The sequence below is a fragment of the Zingiber officinale genome, unplaced genomic scaffold (genome assembly GCF_018446385.1).
Source record: "Zingiber officinale cultivar Zhangliang unplaced genomic scaffold, Zo_v1.1 ctg61, whole genome shotgun sequence".
Lineage (NCBI taxonomy): Eukaryota > Viridiplantae > Streptophyta > Magnoliopsida > Zingiberales > Zingiberaceae > Zingiber > Zingiber officinale.
The window spans coordinates 281,150-307,067 of record NW_024589959.1 but is presented as its reverse complement, the minus strand read 5'-3'; the positions used below and the strand labels follow the sequence as shown (position 1 = coordinate 307,067).

Genomic DNA, 25,918 nt, shown 5'->3' with positions numbered 1-25,918 from the left:
TTTTGTTTACATAAGTATATATACGTATGTCTACGTGAACTTAGAAAGTTAAATTTAACAGTCTACATAAGGCAAACTAAAAACCTCTTTTAATAAGAACAAAATGGCCTTTTAATATTTTATTATAAAAACTTAAAAAAAAAAAATCCAAGTTGACAATCGGTGATTGTGGAATAGTGAATTATCCACATGCGGTTGGCCGCCCACGCGAACTCCGTGACTATTATTTAAATCTATGCGACTCTATATAAAAAAAAAAATATATATATATATATATAAAAATGGCTAATCAGTTGAATTGGGGTGATGATTCGGTAAAAAAAAAAAATTTATCGGTCGTCGAGAGTAAATAACAAAAAAAAAATACATATCAAGATTCATTCGACAGATAATATTCTTAGTTTTTTTAATACTATATTATAACTTAATCTCAAATTTTATATTCCTAATCTATTACTAACATCTAACGATAATTCTTCTCGAAACGATCTATCTCTCATGTAATATGCTATTCCGGTCACCATCAGTACAGAATATCCTTGAGCCTGGGTGTAAAATGAGACTATCAAAAGTTTTTTTATTACTATATTTAAAATAATAATTTATTTTATTAAATTTAGATAATTAATTTTTATTATATACTATATAACTTATTCTATTTTTTTTATTATTTTTAATTTTTAATTTTTATTATTATATTTTAAAAATGAAGGGAGGAAAAGAGAATGAAAATAATGAAGAGAACGAAAAGGTGGAGTAAAAGTTTTTTAACTACGAAGCAGCTGATATGAGTAGTCCGCTTCCTACGTCGATCCACGACTTCGAATGGGGTCCACCTCGCACCCCGTTGAGGATCAGGTACATCGAATGGGCGTCTCCTGCCAAGGTACGAACTGCTGCTCGTTGAAAAAATATCTTCGATGACCGAACCGAGATTCCTGTTTTCATCTCGCATAACATCTCCTCAATCAGCAGACATCACAAAACAGCCGCATCATTTAGCCGGGTAACCAAACGGGTGAGTTTAAGAAAGTATCTAACCTCCGCTCGTCAAAGAAATTGACACAAAGTAATATCCCTAATATTCGTTACCCTAAATATCACCAGCCTCGACTTTGGAGAAAAATAATTGGCTAATTGGCCAACACATCTCCCCACCAATCGTAAGAAAGGGTGACACCGTAGGGTGGTATAATAATCAATAATATTCGCAAGTAAGATTATAAAAACACAGGCAGGTTAGTCGGGCACGGAACCCATGTGATGGATGGTGAACGGGAGACCGCCACGTTTCATTTCATCTTCTTCCTCGCCTTTCTTCTCCACTTCTCCTCCTCAATTCAAACTCCACTTGAATAACTATCAACTCCGTCTTTAATCTCCTTCACTCGTTGCCTTTCTTCTCTACCACTTTTTTCGCCACACACTTGTTGTTGTGGTTCGGTGGTCGTCGTCGTCGTCGTCGTTCGGCGGTATTCATCCACGGGATTCCGCTGATTGGAGCATGGATTTGTGCGACGTCGCGCTCCCTTACACTCTCATCGGGGTTCTACTCTGGCCGCCTCCACGGCACCCTGGCGCCGTGGCCTGCGCAGGCCGCTTCCTCCGGGACTACGCGTCTCGGGCCACCAACGCCCTCCTCTGGATTGCTCTCATCTCGGTCACCACCGTCCTTTTCCGCAGGCTCGCTAGGCTGGTGCGGCTGTGGGTCCAGGGTAGCCGGATCCCTGGGCCTCCCTCCACACCCTTCCTCGCCCTGATCCATGGCTGTGGATCCCTGGGGAATCTCAGCGGTAGAGTCTGGTGCTTTTTTGATTAATTTTTTTTGTCTTTCTTTTGGGATGCAAATTTAGATCCTGTGGCATTTTATCTATTGGAAAATTTAGTCTTCTGGCTCTTGGTTTTGCGTTGTGGGGGAGAGGAGATTATTACTGCTGTTTAACTCATTTTACATCTTTTGATTAGGCCTTAACTCTTCGATAAGTGTTTTTTTTACTATTTTTCGTTCTCCTTAATTGATAATATAAAGAATAATAAAATAATTTAATATCTCTATAAATTTATGTTCTATTAGATTAAATAAAAGATATAACTTAAGTGGAGTTTTTTGAAAAATGGGAGTTACTGAAATCCATGCGAACTTATGTTAGATATAATTTACCCTAGTTGTTGGTTAGAAATAACATAAGTTCAACCTAATTTTTAATAAACAAATCAAATTTTTATTGATTCCATCTGACTAGATCCAATTTAAATATCAATTTGTACATGTATGTATGTTGCATAAATCAATATATTTGTTAAACCTAGGTGTTCTACCCACAAAATCGACTTGATTTATGCTATTTTCTCCTTGAATTCATTGCTTATAGGTAGGGGTGTAATCGAACCGAGTTGAAGAGGCTTGAGCTCGAGCTCGGGCTCGGTTCGTTATCCCTATGCTCGAGTTCGATTCGAGCTTTAGTTCTTAAGCTCAAGCTCAGCTCGTAATAAAACTAAATAGTTCGAGTTTGGCTGAGCTCAGCTTGAAAAAAGCTCGTTTAAAAATTAAACGAGCTTAGTTTGAGCTTGTTTAAGATAATTAGCTATAATAATTAATAATATATTGTTATATTTATTATTTATGTGATATATATATATATATATATATATATAATGAGATGAGATAAACAAATCTCTTAACGAACACGTTCGCAAGCCTCTAAACGAATATATTCGCGAGCTCATTAGCTAAATACTGTTAAATACTGCTCGAGCTCGGCTCGTTAATTTAATCGAACAAATTTTTTTTCGAATTGAGATCCGAATAGCTTGCGACTCGTTTACACCCCTACTTATAGGTTTTCCTTCAGTCTGTTGTTTCTCTAATGTTAGACAATGCAGCATGATCTACGATGTAATTGTTTTGTAAACAAATATTTTAGAATCAATTAGTAACTGGATCTTACAATTTCATCACCTTTTGAAGCCAAAATTATCTTAGTTTATCTTGCAGAAATGCTTAAATCTTGTTAACGCTAGGATGTTACCGTGAATACAGTTTCATTATCTACTTCAATACTTAAATCACAATCATTTATAGACACTTGATGGTTTATCAACATATGGCATAACAGAGTTGAAATTGCAATTCATCATGAATGGGGAAAGTTGATCCATTTGATTGGTCTTTCTTTAATTTGAATGGTGGTTCTCAGAACATAACATGAATGTACAGCATGGTGATCTCAAATATTTGGAAAAACAGGAGTAGATGATGATGGTGAACATAAATATAAATGATCACTTGCAAGAATATTGCGCAATTTAGTATTCACTCATGATAACATTTATCTTCATAATCGGTTAAGGTAAATGAACCAACAATATTTTGTTTGACAAAGTTATCGAATGATTTTGACTTTCATTCCTGTTTTTCATCATTGTCCTTCTACAATTTGATGGGAGTTGTCAAGAGCTGCTCCTAAAAGATCATGATAAAGTCTTTGTTGATTTCACAATAGTTTTAACTTATGATTAGATGTGTTTGATCTTGTCACATCCAAATGGTACCTAAACATGTGTTTTCTTACTAATTTGTGTATTAGCAAGAGAAATGAAGTTACAGAACCTCAATCACTTGCATGGTTCCTTGATACCTCATAGTCAAGTGTTGTTTGCATGATTCCTTGATACCTCGTAGTTGTGTTGTTTGAGTAACCTGCGGTAACTACTAAAAAAGAATATGAAACTTTATTTTGTTATGTATTTTCTAAAGTTCACTGAATTTCAGGTTATCTATCTGATTTGCACGAGAAGTATGGACCAATTGTCAGACTTTGGCTGAGTCCAACTCAGCTTCTTGTTTCTGTCAGAGATACTAGGCTAATCAAAGAGATGTTGATAAAGGCAGATGATAAGTTGCCACTGACAGGGCGAGCATTTCATTTGGCTTTTGGTAAATCAAGCTTATTTATATCATCCTTCCACAAGGTATTCTTGGCTAAATGGAATTATTTTCAAACAAATTGTATCATATGTTCCAAATTTCTCTTAGGAGTGATGGGATAATGGTGTTCTATGGCAGTTCTTATATCATATCCTTCTTGTGTATCATACTTCAACTTTCCGTCAGCTTACATAAGGCCTCTCATCTACTTATAGTATATTTCTTGAATAACTTTATGGTTATGTATTCTTGTTTCCGTTTGTTATAGTTGGAGATTATGATTATTCTTGCCTTGTTCAGCATGCTTCAGAAAATGTTTTTCTAGGTAAATGTTGTTTATTCATTGGTCATAGGTACAAAAGAGAAGAGAATCTTTGGCAGAATATATGAATAGGAGACTGTCTGCGAGGACAAATTTTATTACTTCAAAGGTTGTTGAGTTTGTCATTGACAGAGTTGATACAATCATGGCTGCGGGCCTTCTTGATTGCATACAAATATCAAGACAGCTTGCATTTTTTGTTCTTGGAAGCACATTTTTTGGGGATGCATTTTTGGATTGGCCTAATGCCAGCATATATGAAGAGCTACTAATGACGATTGCTAAGGATGGTTGCTTTTGGGCCTCTTATTCCGTCCCTCCTTTCTGGAGTAGAGAATATTGGAAGTACCAATACATGTGTAATAGGTTGAGGCACCTAACACAAGATATGATCCAATATTGCGTGGACAAATATGACTCACTGAGCCAAACTGATCACAGATCTTACAGAGAAAACAAGGACATTGCAAAGGAAGCTAGATTGGATGCTTCTGTTTTGCTTGATAATATGAGATCAGGTGGTCTGTTCCTGGAAGAAATGGAAAAGTATTTCATTTCCGAAGATGAACCATGTGGGAATATACTGGGCTCGATGTTTCATGGATGCCTTGCATTTGCTAGCTTAATTAGTAGCATTTTGACAAGGCTTGTAATGCATCCTGATTTACAAGAGAAGGTAAATCTATTTCTTATTCCTTCCATATTTCAGCTTTGGTATCAGTTAACAATTTTCAGTTGATCTTCCTACTCTCTATGTGGTCTAATCTCTCAATTCTCAACTTCTGAATGTAGTTTTGTTTTACACACTTGCTACTCATGTATCATTTGTTCACTTGTTAGACAATTTAAATTTATCTAGGCTACATAAACATTACCTTGAAACTCCATAATTTAATAAAGCATATTTTCATTGAGGTGGTGCTATTTTGTTATTTCAGCTTCCTGATGTGGAGGGACTTAGCTCAATGAGCTAAATAGAAACAAATTTTTAGCTATTCATGTTCTCTTATCTAGCCTCTTTGCTGCAGTTGTACTTGGAGATTGTTGCAGTTCAGGAGGAAACGTCCAAGTTGGATTTGCATGATGTGGAAAAGATGAATTTACTGATGGCTACAATCTATGAATCAGCTCGATTATTGCCAGCAGGACCTTTGCTCCAAAGATGCTCTCTTAAACATGGTATTAATTTTTATCTATTTTTGTGCTGGGGAGTTGCTGAATCCAAACACTTCAACTTGATAGTCATTAAGTAATTGGCTAGTGACCTGTCTAACTGTTGCACATGTATGGATTCAATTCAATTAAGTGTTACTTTGTTTATAAGATCATTATCTAGAAATTCATAAAAAAAATTCTAAATAACTTCTATGAATACCCCTATCCTTCATCATCCATTCATCCAAATTTCAATCATTGCCCCTTATCTTCTCGACTTCTCCCAACTTCCAAAGTAAGAAGTGCCTATCTTGGTTGCAAACTTCACCATACGGCTAAGCCCAAAGCTTTTGTTCACTCAATGCTTTAGGAACAACTGATAATTAGTGAGGAAATTCTTGTATAGCAAGTATAGCACAAACATATGTGATCTTGGCAAAGCATTGTGGATGAGATAATCATTCCTCGCCTAGAAGACTAAAGCTTCTTGCATCAACACAAATTGTTAAATCCATTCAACGCTCTCAAGTGTGTCTAAACAAACCTTTTTCATCTTCATGGCCATGACTTATTGCTAACTCTATTCAACATGACATCAAACTTGAGCACGGAATACCTGAATAAGGAGAGAGAGAGAGAGAGAATTGTTTTGATTATTGTGACTGACATTTTTAAAATTTAAATTTATTGTTAAAATAAATTATTTTAATTTTATTAATCATTTTTAATTTTTATAAATATCAAAAAATATTACAAAGTTAAATAATAAACTTATGAAAATATCTAGGTCTGGCTACCTCTAGGTACAAGTTGAGCTAGCTCTAGGTCATGCAAGCACCCGAGTCAGGCCATGCCAACATGTATCATAGCAAGGGTAGAACTTGGTAACACCTCTAACAACAAGGTTGTGTGTTGAGGGATCATTCTAATGGAAGTGGGTTACCAAGGATTTCTGAAGATGGTAGGAGCAATGAGATTCTTGATCATGGAAAACCACAATAATGAAAAGAGGAATGCAGTACTTTAATCTTTGACCTCAAGTCTCACAATGCAAAGATGAGAGGAAGAAATAGGAGTTTGTGAACCCCACATAGTGGGATAAGGTTTGGTTGTACTTTAATCTTTGACCGCATGTTTCACAATGGTAAGATGAGAGCCTAATCTTCACTCAACATTTAAAAACATTTCCAAACAATCTTGTTAAGCTCCTTATGAAAACTGATGACCAAATTAAATAGGCAAAGTCTAATTATGACCTAGACAAAATAGAACAATTCTAATTTTAAAATTAAAATAAAAGAAAATACTAAATAAATAAACTTGTTTATAATGGATATAGAAAGGAGAGCCTTGGCGCAATGGTAAAGTTGTTGCCGTATGATCTAGAGATCATGAATTCGAGTCTCGGAAACAACCTCTTGCAAAATAGGATAAGGTTGGATACAATAGATTCTTCCTTGGACCCCGGATTGGCGGGAGCTTCGTATACTAAGACTGCGTATAATAGACCCTTTCCTAGGCCCTGCATTGGTGGGAGATTTGTGCACTGCCCTTTATAGAAAGTAGAAAGATGGAACTCTGAAGTATCTAACAATTATCAAGCTTCGTTGAAGTCTAGTTGCTCCTAATGTGTCTAAGGGGATTTACATGAACACTTGTGTAGCTTTTAGATGCTATTATGACATACATATTATTCATTTCATATCCAAATCGTTCTTGTCTCATTTGGATTCTTTTTCTTCAAATTCTGAATTACAGATATATGCCTTAGTTCTGGTGTAACTGTACCAGTAGGTGCAATTCTAGTTGTGCCTTTACAGCTGGTTCAAACGGATAACTCTATTTGGGGAAAGGATGCTAGTCAATTCAATCCATATAGATTCTTGTCAGAAGGCAAAGAGTGCATAGGTATGCAGCATTCTTCTTTTCTCCCATTATAAACTTGCACGTGTTCTTTTTTCAATCTTTTTTTTTTTGATGTACCAGCAACCAAGCTATCTTTTACTATGAATTTTTCTTCATTTTTCTTTTTCTTTATATCTCAAGGATAAATTACACTAGTCTTGATTGATGACTTTATATGTCAAGGATAAAGATGTGTACTAATTTCCTTTTCACATATTCCTATTAAAAATGGGATAAATCGTCAATCATATTACTGTCTGATAAGTTTTTCTGTCATTTTTACATGGTCCATTAACAAAGAAGCAGCAACACCACTTTCATCTGCAAAATGTCTCAATTTAGTTCCTATTTGTTATAAAGATAACTACATTTATGTTGATAACCTTTGGCGTAGATGATCTTCATCACTGCACCTTATGCGATTTGATCTAAGTACAACTTCTATCTGTCTCATTAACTTGGTATAGTTTATATTAATCGTGCTTGCATTGTCTTTGTGATAGTGTGATTTCTTTTTATAGCATTGTGATTTTGTTGTTCATGCACCCCCTTGGAGTTTATTATCCTTATAGTTGAGTGCTAAATCTGTTCGTTCTATTTGGCATCCAGGCATATGCAATGAACATGAAGGCCCTGAGAAAAACTCTTCTCTTAGTGAACTAAATGAAAATGCAGCTTTTCTTACCTTTGGATATGGTACACGAGCTTGTGTTGGCAAGAAGTTTGCTATTCTTGGGGTTTCAGCACTTATAGCGGCTTTGCTTCAGAATTATGAGGTTCAGGTTTTCATTATTCTTGCTAAGTGCTAACGAATGTTATTTCAGGCTTTGTGCATGGGCATGCTTTATGTTAAATCTGCAATTGTCCTTTATGCATTTTGAAAACCCTTTGATACTGCATAGTTCTGTTCCTCTGTTTGATTCTATGATTTCGGTCCCTAATGGGCAATGATCTCACAGAATCATCTATCATAAAACATTGAATGCTCCTTTTAGTTAGCTGGTATTTGTACTACTGATTGGATTTGAATGCTCCTCATCTAATTCAGCGAGGGCAAGAAATAGATTACAAGTTTATGTGTTCATAGGTAGTTTACACTAAACAACATTTCCTTCTGCAGATAAGGTTTCAACCAGGACTAGATGATGATCCAAAACCAATACTAAATGACTGCGTCCTTAAGCTTCTTCCAAGCCCAAAGATTTCCTTCACGAAAAGAAGTCAGAGATAGTGCAAACTGAAGGTTCCACCCGAGTTTTGCTGCAGTTATGTGGCAAGGACTTGGAAAAACCTTTGCATCAACTATGGTAAAAGAAACCGTTTGACAAAGTTTTTTTCCCCCCTCGGTTTTTGACAGCTCCAGTGATTATTACCACACCCTTTTAGTAGTTTGGAAGCACTTGGGAGTTGTTAACTCTAGATGGTCCTTTGTCCAGTTGTATAATGACGTTTTTCCTCCAGAAAGGAGTTTGTTGAAGCGGTATGAAATGTGATTATAGTCGCAGACATAATATGTTAGCAGAATAATTTAATAAGTGCCCCTTGTAATTGTTGTTGTAATTGTAGAATGCTCTCTCTCATCATTCTTGCAACTATCTTGTATGAAATGTGCCTCAACTCCTGCAGCTCCTTGAGGTTGAGCTATGGCTTGACCCACACCTTGGCCTCGTAGATCGTCTCTCTCTCATCAATGACCTCGACCGTCAAGTGGTACAGAGTCGCAGTGACCGCCTGCTCTCTCGTCTTGATCGTGCTCGCGAACTCCAGAAGAGTGTTCTTCGCCACCACAAACAAATAAATCACTTAAGCACCGATAATTGGCACATAGAACAACCGATCGAGGTAACGAGAAGCGCGAATAAGAGGCAAAGAAGTCTAGAGTAAAAAAATTTCACGAATGTAAGAACAAGTGTTCGTAAGAGATGTAAGACAAAAAAATTTCACGAATGTAAGAACAAGTGCGTTCATCAGATTGAGATGTAAGACAAAAAAATTTCACGAATGTAAGAACAAGTGCGTTCATCAGATTGAGATGTAAGACAAAAAAATTTCACGAATGTAAGAACAAGTGCGTTCATTAGATAAATCGAAAAACTCGGAAAATTATTACAGTAATTCAATCCTTAAATACCTAATTAACCGAGGTAATTTGTTGTGTTATGAGCTGATGTGTTCAGTGCAGTATGTAGCTTGGTTGCAATTAAATTTGTACCTCAATGAGCTTTTTAAAAAAATCTATCATAAATCCACTGAAGAAAAATATTAAAATGTAATTGCGTTCATCAGATTGAGATGTAAGACAAAAAAATTTCACGAATGTAAGAACAAGTGCGTTCATTAGATAAATCGAAAAACTCGGAAAATTATTACAGTAATTCAATCCTTAAATACCTAATTAACCGAGGTAATTTGTTGTGTTATGAGCTGATGTGTTCAGTGCAGTATGTAGCTTGGTTGCAATTAAATTTGTACCTCAATGAGCTTTTTAAAAAAATCTATCATAAATCCACTGAAGAAAAATATTAAAATGCAGGGCCCAACCGGGTTCGAACCGGTGACCTATTGATCTGCAGTCAATTGCTCTACCACTGAGCTATGGACCCATTACGACACAATTTTTTAATATACTTATTATATGTAGTAAATAAAATCAATCATTGTTTTTTAATATAATCAATTTAAATACTTACAGAAATTGATTCCTCGTATTTGTCTTCTCCAATTGATTATCACACTCAATACCAGATTACGAGTAGAAGAATAATTTGTAAACATATTTTTTTTAAAAAAAAATAATAAGTCACATATAAATTCTGTTTCTTATTCTTTGATGATTAATAGAAATCCTAATCAACACCTATTTTGCCACAGAGTTGGTATGGTATATCAAAATCATAAAAATATTGATATTCCTTAGTCAATTAACTTCTTCAAGAAAGGCACCCACATCACCATATTAAAGTTGGACAATGGAATTTTGTTTTTTATAATTGAAGTATTTAGGTTTTACTATCCGATTAATTTTAGAGATGACCAATTTGATCCCATAGAAATTTCTCATTGGTCATCTAGACAAAATAAAAAGTACAGATGGATCAGACAAACTGACATAAGTAATTCCAACTATTTTAGGTGAGATTCAAATTCTCGCTATCCTCGGGAGTTCGATTATTCTAGAGGTGTCCGGTTTAATCCTAAGGAAATTTTTCATCGATTACTAACATAAATTGAGAAGTACAGATAAATCATAACAGACAGTTTAATATCATAAATAATTCAAATTGTCTTAGATGATTAATGAATTTTAATATCCTAAGGAATCCGTCCCCGAGAGGACATATCATTCGACTGCTAAGTCAAGAAGAAGCCAGATAAATGACAACAACTATATATTTTAAAAATGGAAGCTAATTATTCTTTTATCGACACTTTAAATTAGTAGATTACTTTACAATTACATTTTTCAAATTAAATTTCATGGAAGGATTGGAAGGATTTTAAAATGTTTAATATCATATTCACAATATAAATCTGCCCTATATATTGCAACTATTCTGATTGATTTCATTAATTCATTTTTTTTATTCACTTTTTCAAACAAGGAATTGATTATGTTTGGATCCGGTACTAAAACTTGCTTTATTCCCTTCATTCTCTTGATTAATGTGAGAGAGAAAAAATCTTATTAATTTCTCAATAGACAAAGTAATATAAGAAGATCAATATCAATTTCTCAATAACTATGTCTAAATTTACCTTAGATTTTAGATAATCACTTTACACTATACATTACATCAACTATTCTAAAATTTCTATTATCTTTAATTTTTTATTATTTATTTTCTCTTTTTTCTATTTTTATTATTATATTTATAAAATGAGTGAAGAAGAGAAATTGAAAAAATGAGTTGAAAGGAGAGATGAAAAAAATATTATTTTACTTTTAAGATCAATGTTTCATTCTTTAAATTTAGAAAATGTATTTATTAAATTCAAATATAAAGAACAAATAGGGTAGTTGATGTAAAAAATAAGAGCCTTCTTGTAATATTTGACTCCTCTTCAGATTTGATATATATCAATGATCAACTAATTAAAACACAAGCAAATTGGAATTTGTAGATATGAAATTAAGTAACATGCAAATCTGCCAGCCTCTTTGAAATTGGGAATCATCTACAACAAACCTCCACAAGAGCGAACAGTACTCTTACATTTTTATATTCTATCCATCCCCATAATATGCATGGATTCTTAATGTATATATATTCTTTATTAGCAGTAGTTATATATATAATTAAGCTTCTTTGAAGGAGTTCTTCCTGGCCTGTGCCAGCACACTCTTGTCTGCAACTACGAAGAAGGCTAATCCAGCAGCTGCATATATATATATATAAACTGATAAGTAATAATTTTTATCAGAAAATAGTCAAAACGAGAGCTTTTAAAAGATGAATTAATAAACCTGTGGAAATGATGAGTGCCTGAGCTGTAGGATTAAGGTTGTACTTCGCCCATGGTAGCATTCTGACGCTGGCCAACTATAAACATTTCTCAAAATTAAGGAACCCGAAGAAGTTAATATATAAAGTACTGATGGCACATAAAAGAAATGTTCATCAATAATAATATATAATTAGACTAGTGTTCATTGATCTACTGCATGCTTACAGTGGGGACGGCAGCAGCAACGGTTGCGACGGCGGCGGCCTTGACGCCTGCAACAACTCCCTCTGCCAATATAATTATTTCATCAAAATTAATGCGACGAGATTTGAGTAATAAAAATTACAATTTGAAGCTGAATGAACAAAAGGCATATGTATATATATATATATATATATATATATATATACCATGAGAGCAGCGCTTTGCCATGGCGAGCTTCTGATCCATCGAAGAGCGAGTGACCGATGCCATTTAGTGATTAGATTTAGCTTACTAGATCCCAAGACGAAGAAGGAGAAGGTGAATTAAGTTGGTGTGTGTGAGATGGAGAAATGAGTGGGTATTTATGGGCAGTGGGTGAGACTGTTTTTACAGTGCTGCTAGCTGCTGCTGCTTTATGCCAGTAGTGATCGGAGGAGCTTGAGGATTCGTCAATTGTTTAGTCCTCCGAATTGCAGCTGATGGTTTTGGGAATTCCATGGGTTGCATGAGAGAGAGAGAGAGAGAGAGAGAGAAATAGAATCTGCTGCTTGTTTTGAGGTCATCGGAAGATCGATTTGCTCCCGCCCCCCGGTCTGGTAGAACCAGATGTATTTCTGTTTGGGTACGGATTCAGTCACTTTTAATGGGTTATCTTTTGAGTAAAGGTACGCAGGAGGTGACCCACCGTCCAAGCAGTCAGTCAATTGGTAAAGTGTAGTCTTTTGAAAGACCAGCGGCTTATCGGTAAAAAACGTGAGCCCGCCACTCGTATCGTGCGGCATGGAAACAAGCAGCTGGCGACGGGGATTTGGTAAAGAGTTCCAAAAACCGTCAGCTGCCCTGTTGCAATCCCGTATTTTATGCTCAATCTATTTCGAACCTAAATTTATATTGTCCATTTATTTATTAGATGCAGGATTACTTAAAACGTTAATTTATATAAAGTGTGTTAGTATGCACATTCTTGTGAATCGGGACGACCGAGAGTGTTTCCAGACGTTTGGACCATGTAAGGATTGTCTAAGAGTGCAAGATAAGATTAAAACAGATCAAATGGCCATTGTAGCTAAAATAAATGGATGTAAATTTTCAGTCAATCATAGAAGAAACTTGCATTGAAATTCATACACGCTGCTGATCGATTGGCAGATTGAATTTGGCCTAACAAACAGATCAATTAGGTATTTCAATCTATCTCAAAATAAAAATGTGCAGTGATGAAGCTCGCATTCAAGGTGGCAAAAGGATCCAAGTTTGAATATCCAAAAAAAGTTGATTCTGATCATATTTATTTTTCTTCCATTGACTAAAATGTCCGTGACAACAGCGATAGGATAAGTAATTAATATGTGCTATTCAAACAAAAAGAAAGAAGTAATAGGAAAAAAAGGACGGACGAAATTACACTTCAATGGTGTCTGAATGCTTTAACGATTAAAAGGAAAGAGAATAAAAGGAACAACGTCCATATTCAGTATCAAACCTCAAACTACGACTCAAACCTTGACCTAAAGACAGCATTTGCAAGTTGAGATTAAAGTGGGCGAACATGGATCCTTCGCTGAATGGGAGTCCTACAAGAAGGGCAATCCTTCATCCCTTGCTTCTCGTGCAATTCATTGCATTTTGCACAAACAACTTGATGGGAGCAGGGGAGGAAAACAACTGACATTTCCTCAGTCAAACACATGACACACTCTCTATCACGCGGTACTTCATCGTCAGATCCATCGGAATCCAATATTTCAGCATTAGAATGACCATTCGTGTCCCAACTAAGTTCAGGGATTTTTGGATAGCTATTAATTCTCACTTTTGAAATCTTGTCTTCAAGGCCCCTGATCTCTTCTTTGTATCTTTGTAAATCACTTTCCGCCTTTGATACAATGGCTGATTCCTCCAATTTAGCCGAAGTTTCTATTCTTTCACGTTCATTCCTTTCAGCAGCAACCTGCACGAGGATATCTTGCCTTGCCTTAACTTCAAGTTTCCACCTATCCTGTAATATTTATATTTTAAGTGAACCACCATCCAGAGTTACATATTCAAACAACTCAAATGACCAAACTTTACTGAGAAAGTGTATCATAGAAAAGTGACAGAAGCTATAAATGAGCCAAGGTATTGGAGAGATACGAAAACTAATAAATTATCTGGGTCTCTGGCATCTAAAACATACTTGGTTCTTCCCTTGACCAATTCTCTGGTCTAAAAGATTGTTTTCCCTCAAGGATGACTTCAATGTAAGTTACAAATATTTACAGTCAGACATGTATTCTATATCTAAACATACACATCATAATTGTTAGAATAAATAATCTCTTAGTTCAACATGACTTATTACTTGTCAGTACAACTGTTGGGATGCCCTAGCACACGAACATATATACACTAAAATTGTTTTATTTGAAATTCTCTTGAAACTTGATTGCACCTTTGTTCTAAACCAAAGACGTGTCAATTAAGAATGAGTCTCAGGTAGAATGCTAAAAACATAAATGAAAACAATATTATTGGCTAACTAACGATGTGAATGCTTTCCAACAATTACCTCTTCGCTTTCGAGGCAACTAATCAATAATTATCTTAATTCTAAGATTCCACAATTACAGCATTCTGTTACAATTTGTTCACAAGTCTGAATTTCTCCTGTTAATATAAAATAACATTTGGTTCTTAGAATAGTAATTGTGGGAAGAAGGAACACACAAGGAGAACATATGAATGATGAAATCAACTTACTATTGCTTTTAGTTACAGTTAATAATGTGCAAGGTAATGTTACCTTTCATTTATAACAATATAGAAATCATAAAGCATATCGACTTAGATATCACAGTTTACCAAGTATTTCTCTGTTGCTCAATTCAATGTAATAAAGGAAAGGTTTCAAATCAAAAAGGGAAAAAATGATCGAGAACAATGACTAGCATTCATAAAATTATTAAAATAAGCACTAGTATAAACAAGAAAGTTATCACACAACAAACTGCACAATCACAGTTGATAATTACCTCACACTGGTCACGGTACTCGTTAGCTTCTTGAAACTTCTGGGTAAGATACAACAACTTCTGTTTTTCAGATGCAAGCTCCTCAGCAAGCATTATTCTTTCCTTTTCCCAAGAGTGCTTCTTTTTTTGTGTCATGATTTCCCTCATTGATGCGTCTTGACAATTGATGGCTAATTCAGTAGCATGTGTCTTAGCAACTTCCAATTCCTGCCTCAGTTTGTGGTTCTGATTTTCAAGCCTCCCAATATTAGCATTTAAAGATTCATAATGGGAACAGGCTTTTGACCATGCATACTCTGTTTCTGCTACTTTCTTCATCGTGCTAACTTCTAGCGTCTCCTTTTCTTTAAGGAGACGAGCTGCTTCATCTCTTTCTTGCCTCAGGTTTTGAAGTTCAACCTTGTCCTGGTTGAGTCTACGAGCAGCCTGCATCACCTTTTGTTGTCCCCAGTCTGTCCAGTCTTGCAACTCAGTCTTTAACACCTCTACTCGAGAGAGTAATTTTACCAATAGTTCATCTTTGGCATTCATAGATGTCGAGTTTGAGCTAACCTGGCTGTGTAGAAGATTAGAATTGCAACTGCTCCTAGTGGAGTCATAACTACCATTTTTTCCAATAGCGACATTATGGCAAGTATCAGTACTAAGTGATAAGGAAGCATCAGAGCTTGCAGGAGGTGAGGAAGGGTTCTTACTGATTTTATCCAAGCCAGTTGCTACTGTGTTAGATGAACCAGCAGTAAAAGAGAAGTTCTGAGTTGTAACTGATTCTGAAGAGACCAGTTCAACTGTTTTATCCAGTTTTAAGGGAGTGGATTTTGGATCACTAATAAAACCTGAAACAGATTTATTCTTTTTGTGTAATAGAACTTTAGCCAAATTGCTATTTTTGGTTAACTTTGAACCTGATCTATCAGCATGAACTCGGCCATTCCTATTAGATTGATTTGATCGGCACCGAGCCCTAGAAGTACTGGCATGCCATTTTTTACTTCCAGCAGATTTTTCACGTGGAAAAGAAGATATAGGTAGAGCATAAGAGAAGACATTTTCCTCTAAAGATTTAGATGAAGATAGTGAATTCTCCTTCAAGTTTTCTGAATGATTGTATGAACCATGCACAGTGCGTGAGGCATAGAATTGTGAAGAAGGTAAACCAGCATTGCTAGTCAAACTCGAGGTTTCATCTCTAGAGGAACATGGAGGATGAGTTGAAGATTTTGGCGCACCAGCAGGAACATTGCATTCGGACATAACTGGACCAGAACCATAGGAATTACAATTGGTGTTTAACTGAGAAGCAGAATGACCTGAAACGCCATTGTATCCTGAACAACTAGAGGTATCACTATCCATAGTGCATGCAAGGGAAAGATTCATATCACACATTAGCAGGCACCACATTGCATCTCCTCTACCAAAGAAAGGTCTCATCTCGATAAGTACATCAACCATGTCGTCCAATAATCTCCTCTCCAACTTTCTGATCTGCTCAGGTCCATTCTCTCTCTCAGAAACATCCACTGCTTTTCCGCTTGCTAGGTACTCAAGAGCATGTTCAGCAATATTCACAACAGGGTCTTTACAACCATAGCAATGGCCAATGTTTAACAGAGCATTAATTGCAACAGACTCTTTGTATCCATAAGAGGTAATCCTTTTAATTACAGATTCGTATCCTGCGTCCAAATTACTTAGAAGAACCTCCTCGAGGTGGGTTTCTGTCATGCCACTCCAGTAGGATTCTCTTGCATCTTCCAAATATAATGCCTCTTTGAGACTATGCATAAGGCCTCTACAAGTACTACACAAGCTGACATGATTGTCAAGATCTCGACTGCTCGAAGCCTCAGTTGGAAATGGCCCATAGTCATGGTACGCACTTTCCATAACGGAAGGATCAAGAGTGTCAAGGGCCGGGGAATCCGTCGGAAATTTTCTCTTGTTCCTGCTACACTTATCTTGAGAGGATACAGCAGGTGATTCGAGAGTGCCATTTTCGTCAACTGTTGCCTTTGACGCCATTGTAGCTTCGGGTAGAGCCACAAATCGATATCTGCGTATCAAGATTACAGAATCGGCAACCCATCGATACAATAAATTAAACGAAACAATATTCGGAAATGCAAGGATCCTCCAAGAGTCTGACCGCAGTTTTCAATCGTAACAATCGTAAAATATAGTACCATTCAGAATTTCTCAATTATTGGAATGCCACTCCGACTGCCCCCAAAAAAATTGGGAACAAAATCACATATCAAAGTGGCAATTGAGTCATTCAAATAGCAATTTCCTCAATCAACAAATCGGTTCTACAGAACATAAATAAAGAAATCAACGAGCGAGCAAACAAACACATTCAACATTTAAAAATTATCGCGCAAAAGTCAAATTGGAACGATTTCCGACACAGAACATAGAAGCTTTTAGGGGAAAAAAAACCCCATCAGTAGGGTTAAATCTGCGCCCAATGTTCGATCAAGCGGAAACTTGAATATCGAATTTCCAAAGGGTCTACCAGGAAGAGATTTGAATCCATCGGATGAAAACACCGCCATAGACGGGGGGAGACGAGGCAATTCATTGCATGGAGCGCCGCAATAAGGATCGGAGCTTACCAGGTCGGATCTAGCGCGGTTTAGATCATCGGAAGATCGATCGCCGATCACAGAAGGGCGGATTGGGGGTGAATTGGTGGTCACAGCACAAAGCCGAGAAAAAAAATACCTCAAAATTTGGCTTTCGACTTGCTAGGAGATTTGTGGGGGTATTTATAGCCAATCGCAATTTTAACCTTAGAAATTAAGTTAACCGTGGTTATTGGCTTAGTTAGAGAATGTTTCAACTTCGAATGTTAAAATGGCAAATTATTAGGATAAATTAAAACTAAAAAAATATTCATTATTTTTAGATAAAATGTTTATTAAAAAATTATTCATTATTAAGTTTTCATCAACTATTTATTTATTGTTGCATTAAAGCAGAGAGGAGTATGATCAAAATCTTGAGAAACTTATTTAATAATTTTCTTTTATAAAATGAACATGCATTTTTTTTTTCTAAATAGAATATTCAATGCAAAATCGTGCAGGATAAAATAAAAATAAAAAGAAGACGCTGAATGTTTTGTAAATTTCCCACAAAACTAAATAAACAATGCTCTTGTGCCTAACACTAGAACACCTGGAGATCTGTTTCCTTCCCATCCGTCGCCCTCGACGAGTTTTATCCGGCACATCGATCGAGCAGCGGCGACGTCGACAGCAGAGCGTGCGGGATGGGAAATCTGTCGGTGGCGTTCGATTCCAAATCTGGTCAGTTGATCTTGATCGCGCTCCTCCTCATGGTCGCTTCCTTCTACGCCGGCACCCTCTTCTCCGCCACCTCCTCATCCTCCGCCGCCGTCCTCCGCTCCAGCACTCTCCCTTCCGGTCGTTCTTCGTCCGATCCTCCTTCACGAGGTACCCTTTCTCGCATTCGCTCATCTTTCTGTGGAAATCTTCTAGATCCGGCCGCATAACTGGAGATTATTTTTGCAGACGAAACGGGGTTCCCGAACCGAGTCGTTCTCACTTACAGAACCAAGTCGATTTCGATCCCACCGACAGGAGTCAATGTCTGCCCTGTTGAGTACAATGAGCACGTTCCTTGTCACGATGCAAATTACACGCTAAGTTTGATCCGAAGTTCGAAAATTTCGAAGAAAGAAGAGCTCGAGAACCATTGTCCACCGGCGGGGAGCAGATTGTTTTGCTTGGTGCCCCCGCCGGCTGACTACAAGATACCCATAAGGTGGCCTACCAGCAGTGACTATGTGTGGCGTAGCAACGTGAATCATTCGCGCCTCGCAGAGGTAAAAGGGGGACAGAATTGGGTGCATGCGAAGGGGAAACTGTGGTGGTTTCCCGGAGGAGGTACCCACTTCAAGCATGGGGCGGCCGAGTATATTCAGAGGTAATTTCTCGGTTCGAACTCTATTGGTAGAATGCTTGGGAAAACAAAATCTTCCAATAGTCGGGATTTGATCTGTTTTTGCAATCCAGATCTTGATAAACCTACATCTCCAATTGCTGAGTATGCAGGCTGGGAAACATGACAACTAATGAAACAGGTGACCTTCGTACAGCTGGAGTTGTTCAAGTCTTGGATGTTGGTTGTGGGGTTGCCAGCTTCTCAGCTTATCTGCTTCCGTTAGACATCCACACTATGTCATTTGCTCCAAAAGATGGGCACGAGAATCAGATTCAGTTTGCTCTAGAGAGAGGGATTGGGGCGATGATAGCAGTGTTGGCTACAAAACAATTACCATTTCCTAGCAACTCATTTGAGATGGCTCATTGTTCAAGATGCCGTGTTGATTGGCATGAAGATGGTACTGTTTTCTCATATTCATCTTGAGAAGAGCCTTTGTCAACGTCTTTTTTATCACATCATCAATAATAAAACATGGTGTGCTGTTAATCCTTATATTTTGGTATATAATGCACTTTAGTAAATGATTGTTAATAAAAGAAGTATCATTTTCTTAATTATGTTCTCATTACATACTAGTAAAAATTCCTTTTCCCCGTTGATATAGATAGTTTTTTAAGTTGCTGGTATTTTTCGATTAATTTTGTTACTCTTCTTTCATGATATTTTGAATTATGCCAATCACATTACGGTCCTTGTCTCTCATATCAAGTGGTTTCTTGCCTCTGATTCACTATGCCTGATCTTGCTTGATATTCTACAACAGTTTGTTTAACTAATTGAATGAAGAAAACATCTATATAATTTTTTTTTTTAATAAAGTTAGCTCCAAGACTCAATTTGTTTTTTAAAGTTTGAATATATGTCATTCATGTTCAAAATATCACTTCAAACATTGAAAGTTCCTTCAATCTGCAGAATCATCTTTCAATGTTTTATTCCTATAATTTGCAAGCATCTGCACTTTTTGTTTCTCATATTGTCTAGTGAAATGTCAACATTGTTGTGGCTTGTGTTTGGAGTAAGAATCCTATGTAACAATTTTATTTATGAGGTTTGTGCTAAGGCAGATAGGAAGTGACTGATTGAAGGATACTCTAAATGTCTAGAACACTAGAAACCATAATACTCATTAGTGGAAAGTTTTAAGAGGTGATAACTAAGCTTGCTGTAGGGTAAAAATAATAAATTTTCTTGCATGATACTGAAGGCCATGACCCTACTAGGGAAAGTAGTTGTTTTTTGTTCCCAAAGAGGATTTGAACTGCATCATTCTTTTGTGAATAAATTTCGTAACTTTCTAATCTCTACATCATCATTTCTTGTTATAATCATTTTATATTGTTTTTCCCCTTTCATTTGTGTCTGTCGCAATAGAATGAGTAGAAAAAATATATAAAATTTCATTATTTTGGTATAATTTCAATGCACACATATGCTTGTATGTGTATGGGCATAGTATATATATTTAAAGGATGGGCCACAGAAGAATTGGAAATGTGAATGTATGTCAATTAAGGACCCTATGGTCTAGTGTAACTGAGTTCTAAGTTTCATGCTTTACCTGATTCAATAATTAATTGAGGGAAATGATTGATCTATCACATTGATCATTTCCCATGTCTAGAGTATTTCTTGTTTGATACCAGGGTAATATACCGAATCATGATTTAAATGAGATAGTCTAGCTCAGTCTGATATATCTTTGCACATTCTTATTTTATACAGTGCTAATGTTTAGAGAATTAGATAATAATGTCTTAGTGGTATTTGTTAAGTTGAGATAACAAACATGGAGCTCTATCTTTAATATAAAATTGACCATATTTTCTAAGAAACCAGAAACCTACAATCTTCTTTGGTTTGCTTAAAATGGTGGGATTAGGCAGCAGTACATAAATAATTCAGGAGGTTGCTTGTTTTAGTTTTTCATTTGCCATTTTAGGAGATCAATATGATTTGGTAATTTGATAGATAGTTTTTTCTAATCTAAAGCTTCTGTTCAGTTTCATAGTTTATTTTGCTAGGTTATAAATAGACATACTGAATGTATATTTGATCTGATAGATTGGTATCTGGATGTTTCAGATGGCATACTGCTCAAAGAGGTTGATCGTTTATTACGCCCAAACGGTTATTTTGTCTATTCTGCTCCACCTGCATATAGGAAAGACAAAGATTTTCCGACGATTTGGAAAAAGCTGTCCAATCTGACTTCTGCAATGTGCTGGAAACTCATTGCTCAACAAGTCCAGACTGCTATATGGGTCAAACCAGAAGATGATTTATGCCGACAGCAAAATGCAGAGAGGAAGCTGTTAACTTTGTGTGAACCAGAAGAGGATCCTGTTCCTTCATGGAGAAGTCCATTAAGGAACTGCCTTAGATTAAATCCTGACCAACCATACTTTCAAAAGCTCCCTCCTAGACCTGAACGCCTTTCAGTATATTCAAGAAGTCTGGAAAAGATAGGTAAGATCCTATTTGCCTTTTCCATGTTTATATAGCTATGTTGACATTTTATCGTTGACCCTTATTACTTAAACTTGCATTGATAATAAGTAGAAGATCAACAAAGGAAATTATGCATGAAAAAAAAAACAAGGATTAGATGCTTAGAACTAACTAGCTACATCTGCATCATCTGCGCTCTTATCGGCTGCTTAGAACATAACTACCGCATACTGTTGAATGTAAACACGCTATCTTTTAGCATAATTCAACATGCTTGGAACTAATTATGCATTTCTACTCTATAATTGATTCTATGTTTTTCATTTGTGCGTGGACTTATGAAACTCTCTGATTTGGCTCTTTGAACTAGTAATTTTTGGTATTTGAATTGGAAATCCTGTTGCATCTATACTTTTCCTTCATATCAGTTCTCGGCATTTTTAGTTGTAAGCTTATGATTTTCCACACCTAGACTGAGGTCAAGTTTCTCTGAAAAGTATATAATTTTGGTTCCCCACTTATGAAACTCTGTCTTCAAGTTTTTGTGAAGAGTTTTCTCTAACAGTTGTGTCTCATCATGGCTTGTGGCTTGAGCACATTAGAAGCACTTCTTTACGATTTCAAACTTAATAAAATAATTGTGAATTACTGTTTTTCCTACATGTATTGTATCTTGCCGTTGAACTATATATTGAAGGCTATATTAAGATTTTCAAATCAATTCAATTACGTTGAAGTATATATATTTTTTTGATTTTGCTGGACCTTTCATACCATTGATTTTCACCATTTCAACGTTTTTAATAGTAGAATATATTAGTCATCTTTGAACATGTTCCTGTCATCTTATATTTTATTTTATCATCTAACAAGCTATATTTATACTGTCTTTGAGGAGGGTTAATAAGTGTGGAAGAATGAAATGTCAAAAGAGAAAGAAAGTGGGTAGAACATAAATAATATAGTGATTCCCTTCTATTGTTTCCTCGAGGGAAAGAACTTACACAATTTTCTTTCCCATCATTTTCCTTTGAGTGAAAAGAGGAAAAGAATAATTAATTTATTAAATTTCATTCCTCCAAAACCTTTTAAAAAAAAAGATTTTTAAAATAATTATTAATAACTTTTTATTTTTTAAAAAATATAATTATCTGCAGTTCATTTCATCTTGAATTGTGGAGCATTTTAAGAGATACAGAGGGGATCAATTCTGTCCATATTTCTTTTCCTGTTTCCCCCTCTTCCCCTTCTCCAGCCTCTTTCCATCTATTGAAGGAAACAGCCTTAGTTACTCCTAAAAAGTATCTATCACAACCTTAATTGATAGAAAGTAGTACCTTTTGATTTTTTTTAAAGCTCCACGTACATGTTTCCTGAGTATTCAACACTGAATCCCATAAAATATGTTGGTACATATTACTCATGAAACCAACTCAATTATGAGATAAACATGGTATTATATTCTGTCTCCTTTCACCAAAGTCTTGAATCTCGAATTTTTCTCCATTTCAATGCTCCATTATTTATCCTTTTAATGATATCTCCTTTGCCATTTTTAATATTATTGAACTTCACCAGTTTTAGTTGAAAAAAAAGATTGAATTAGAATGCATTTTAAAGATGCCAACTGCTTCTCTCCTAAATACATCCTTAATCAAAAAAATGTTCACTCTCACTTTCTCTTAATCTGATTTGTTTCTTTACTTGCAGTCTTTACTTGATCCATTCTACATGCTCACCATAGTCATACTGCTAGTTATATCATCATTCTTTGTTCTTTGGCTTTCCATGTCAAATAGAAATCTAAATTTATTGCTCAAGAAATGCTGTTTTTGGCTTCTTCAATTGATGCTTATTGTACATCTCTTGCATGGAAAATCTGTACTTGATGATTTTTGAATAATCAACATTATGTTTTGATGTTCTGCAGTAAAACATTATGTTCTTACTTGATATTATAAATCAGGGAAACCAATTCTCTGTGTATCTTACCCATTCATCAAACATAACATGTGAAAAATAGATGGTTTGTTAAATGTGGAAACTTTGTTTTGCGATATATCAATTGCAGCATCCAAGTTTTTAGCTGCTCTTTATAATTTGCTAAGTTGGAACTTTGATCTGTGTTATAAAAATTGTATTAACTATTTGTGCTAACAATAGTTCATTTTCAATTTTCTTCCACTGGATGTAACATTTGTAACATGATAAAGTACTTTGATTTTTAGGCACTAATTAACCCTAGATCATTCTGAAGAGTGTGGATCTCCCATTCAAAGCTCTCAGCTGTTGATTTTGAGTTCCAATATAAACATAGATATAGTACATTTTTATTTCCTTTGTTGGTTCACTTTATGTATTTATTTGATTCCAGGAAAATTGCTGTTGAGCTACAGCCTACATAAAATGGACATTTTGAAAGTTTTATTTTTCAAAGTTCATACTTTATCAACATCATATTTACTGTCATATCTCCAACAGGGGTGACTCCGGAGAAATTTGACAAGCATAATAGATTTTGGCGAGAACAAGTTAGTGAATATTGGAAGTTGATTGGTGTCAACCTGACTGAAATACGAAATGTCATGGACATGAATGCTTATTATGGAGGATTTTCGGTGGCATTAAGTGCCTTGCCTATGTGGGTGATGAATATTGTTCCGGCTACCATGAGTAACACATTATCTGCCATTTATGACCGTGGGTTAATTGGTGCTTATCATGATTGGTAGGTTGTCAACTTGAAGCTATTATTAGTAAATAGTTTTGTCATTGTAGATATTACATTGCTTAAAATTTGTGTTATAGGTGTGTCCCATTCTCAACATACCCACGCTCATATGATCTGCTCCACACTTTTCATCTTTTTTCTCATTACAAAGACCATGTGGAAGGTTGTGGTATAGAAGATATCATGCTAGAGATGGATCGCATGATCCGTCCTCAGGTATAATTTTGTTACTTTTAGTTATTTAGTTACAGTGTATAAACTTTACATGAACTTCACAAAAAATGTTTGTCATAATTCAAAAGAAAAGTGGTTATCCTTTATTCTGGATTGATAATCCTACATTCTTTTTATGGTGAACAAAATTGGTTGCACTGTCAAAATACTTGCTTCGCCAAGGCACATTGGTCTTCAATTTGGCTTCTGCATTTTTTTTTATGTGCACTACTGACAAACCTGAACATAAATTGTGCCACATATATCCAGGGCTTTATTTAGTTACCAAATTGCCATTTTTTGTGTATATATCCAGGGCTTTATTATAATCAGAGATGAGGAGTCTATTGTGTCCACAGTCCGAAATCTCGCACCCAAGTTCCTTTGGGACTTCACATTGCACATGTTAGAAAATGAGGAAAAGAAGATGGAGCCTGTGCTAGTTTGCCGGAAGAAATTTTGGGCTATCATTTGAGGTAAGCTGAATATAAAAACCTACAAAGATTCTTTTTCATTTCTGTGTTTTGGCATTGACGCTAACTTTGCAGAAGGATGCAGTATCTCTGGATCACTCGAATACACTGGTGAAGTCCACTTCACTCAATGTTCTGGACAATCGAACTTGGATAAATTCCAAGATGCAGTGCATAAGGAAGTTCCACATAACATCATGTGGAAGAAGTTTTGCCATTACTGTGACAAAAGAAAGTTGAAACGGACTACCAACTAGTTTATGTGCAAGTTTAGTCATGGCTCATATTCTAGCTTTAATTGTTTTGTCAAGCATGGTCTCACATGGCTGTATCATTTTAATTGATCAATTCAATCTACCTCCTTTCTCTTTTTCCTGGTTGTATATCTCAAAACACCAGAATTGAGTGCAGGTACTAGCAACATTGCTCCTGATCTTTATTTACTGGAGGATGGATTCGGAAATTAAAAAAAGTTTTTTCGTCGAAAATTTTCAATTATTTATTTCGCAATGAATTATTAATCCTTCGTATTTGATGGTGTCAGTGCACCATCATGGTTCGAAGCTCAGCTGGGTTTGAATCCCATCATGCTTGGTCGGAAGCTCAAATGGGTCTGAATCAGTCTGATTGCCTCAAATTTAATAAGTAAAGTGTATAATAAAATAATATTGACTTAAGTGTTTTTAGTTGATATTATTTATCTAGTTTAAGTCAATTAATTCTGAGAGGATTAATTTAATCCAATAAATTTAAATCGAGAAGCGTTTATAATGAATGGTATATTAGTCTCAGCATTTTTAAAGAGGCATTCTATTACCCAAGGGGGCTGAAGAGATGAATAAAAAATTAAACGTTCAAACAATCCATTTTGTAAAAGCTATTATTATTATTATTAAAGTATTGTAGATTATTAAGATTGCTAGGGCATGTTCCATAAGTAGAATTTTCTAAATGAGTTTTTTTTAAATTTTTTTTAATATGTCACATTGAAAGACATAAAAATTTATTACTCTCCGTAATAAAAATATCTACCTACAAATCTTAAATCACATTGTTAATTAATTATTAGTTCCACCATAATTAATTTTGAGAGAAAAAAGT

At 35.5% G+C, this 25,918-nt stretch overlaps 4 protein-coding genes and 1 non-coding gene across 7 annotated transcripts; 2 read left to right on the top strand and 3 right to left on the bottom strand.

Annotated features, from left to right (window-relative positions):
- Window positions 1-1,250: 1,250 nt before the first annotated feature.
- Window positions 1,251-8,902, top strand: LOC122037533 (probable cytochrome P450 313a5). 2 transcript variants are annotated; one of them, XM_042597041.1, is made up of 7 exons: window positions 1,251-1,793; window positions 3,773-3,972; window positions 4,282-4,926; window positions 5,279-5,429; window positions 7,164-7,313; window positions 7,920-8,086; window positions 8,431-8,902. In XM_042597041.1, exons 1-7 carry the CDS (start codon window positions 1,505-1,507, stop codon window positions 8,539-8,541), a joined length of 1,713 nt encoding a protein of 570 aa, XP_042452975.1. In that variant the 5' UTR covers window positions 1,251-1,504; the 3' UTR covers window positions 8,542-8,902. The 2 variants fall into 2 exon arrangements, with proteins under 2 accessions (XP_042452975.1, XP_042452974.1); XM_042597040.1 differs by having other exon boundaries at window positions 7,920-8,092.
- A 939-nt stretch (window positions 8,903-9,841) lies between these two features.
- On the bottom strand, window positions 9,842-9,913 carry TRNAC-GCA. The gene has a single exon. It is a non-coding gene; the product is annotated as a tRNA-Cys (tRNA).
- Window positions 9,914-11,433: 1,520 nt separating this feature from the next.
- On the bottom strand, window positions 11,434-12,321 carry LOC122037551 (early nodulin-93-like). Its single transcript, XM_042597066.1, has 4 exons — window positions 12,167-12,321; window positions 11,982-12,043; window positions 11,776-11,851; window positions 11,434-11,687 (listed from the first exon to the last, which is right to left on the bottom strand). The coding sequence occupies exons 1-4, from the start codon at window positions 12,228-12,230 to the stop codon at window positions 11,608-11,610; spliced, it is 282 nt and encodes a 93-aa protein (XP_042453000.1). The 5' UTR covers window positions 12,231-12,321; the 3' UTR covers window positions 11,434-11,607.
- Window positions 12,322-13,340: 1,019 nt separating this feature from the next.
- Window positions 13,341-17,728, bottom strand: LOC122037550 (MND1-interacting protein 1-like). The gene is made up of 3 exons (XM_042597065.1): window positions 17,593-17,728; window positions 14,975-17,030; window positions 13,341-13,959 (listed from the first exon to the last, which is right to left on the bottom strand). The coding sequence occupies exons 2-3, from the start codon at window positions 16,997-16,999 to the stop codon at window positions 13,495-13,497; spliced, it is 2,490 nt and encodes an 829-aa protein (XP_042452999.1). The 5' UTR covers window positions 17,000-17,030; window positions 17,593-17,728; the 3' UTR covers window positions 13,341-13,494.
- A 387-nt stretch (window positions 17,729-18,115) lies between these two features.
- On the top strand, window positions 18,116-25,187 carry LOC122037557 (probable methyltransferase PMT7). 2 transcript variants are annotated; one of them, XM_042597074.1, is made up of 8 exons: window positions 18,116-18,435; window positions 18,514-18,928; window positions 19,057-19,346; window positions 21,035-21,418; window positions 23,882-24,128; window positions 24,209-24,347; window positions 24,661-24,820; window positions 24,903-25,187. In XM_042597074.1, exons 1-7 carry the CDS (start codon window positions 18,252-18,254, stop codon window positions 24,817-24,819), a joined length of 1,818 nt encoding a protein of 605 aa, XP_042453008.1. In that variant the 5' UTR covers window positions 18,116-18,251; the 3' UTR covers window position 24,820; window positions 24,903-25,187. The 2 variants fall into 2 exon arrangements, with proteins under 2 accessions (XP_042453008.1, XP_042453007.1); XM_042597073.1 differs by having other exon boundaries at window positions 24,893-25,187.
- Window positions 25,188-25,918: the final 731 nt, after the last annotated feature.

Bases quoted from the DNA above. Each gene is read 5' to 3' on its own strand.
- LOC122037533 (XM_042597040.1), top strand. From the start codon at position 1,505: ATGGATTTGTGCGACGTCGCGCTCCCTTACACTCTCATCGGGGTTCTA. The intron at 5,430-7,163 runs GTATTAATTTTT...TCTGAATTACAG, and splicing joins AAGATGCTCTCTTAAACATG to ATATATGCCTTAGTTCTGGT. The intron at 8,093-8,430 runs GTTTTCATTATT...TTCCTTCTGCAG, and splicing joins TTCAGAATTATGAGGTTCAG to ATAAGGTTTCAACCAGGACT.
- LOC122037551 (XM_042597066.1), bottom strand. From the start codon at position 12,230: ATGGCATCGGTCACTCGCTCTTCGATGGATCAGAAGCTCGCCATGGCA. The intron at 11,852-11,981 runs GTAAGCATGCAG...AAATGTTTATAG, and splicing joins TTGCTGCTGCCGTCCCCACT to TTGGCCAGCGTCAGAATGCT. The intron at 11,688-11,775 runs GTTTATTAATTC...ATATATATGCAG, and splicing joins GGCACTCATCATTTCCACAG to CTGCTGGATTAGCCTTCTTC.
- LOC122037550 (XM_042597065.1), bottom strand. From the start codon at position 16,999: ATGGCGTCAAAGGCAACAGTTGACGAAAATGGCACTCTCGAATCACCT. The intron at 13,960-14,974 runs GTAATTATCAAC...TAAATATTACAG, and splicing joins AGTACCGTGACCAGTGTGAG to GATAGGTGGAAACTTGAAGT.
- LOC122037557 (XM_042597074.1), top strand. From the start codon at position 18,252: ATGGGAAATCTGTCGGTGGCGTTCGATTCCAAATCTGGTCAGTTGATC. The intron at 18,436-18,513 runs GTACCCTTTCTC...TTATTTTTGCAG, and splicing joins GTCCGATCCTCCTTCACGAG to ACGAAACGGGGTTCCCGAAC. The intron at 18,929-19,056 runs GTAATTTCTCGG...CTGAGTATGCAG, and splicing joins GCGGCCGAGTATATTCAGAG to GCTGGGAAACATGACAACTA.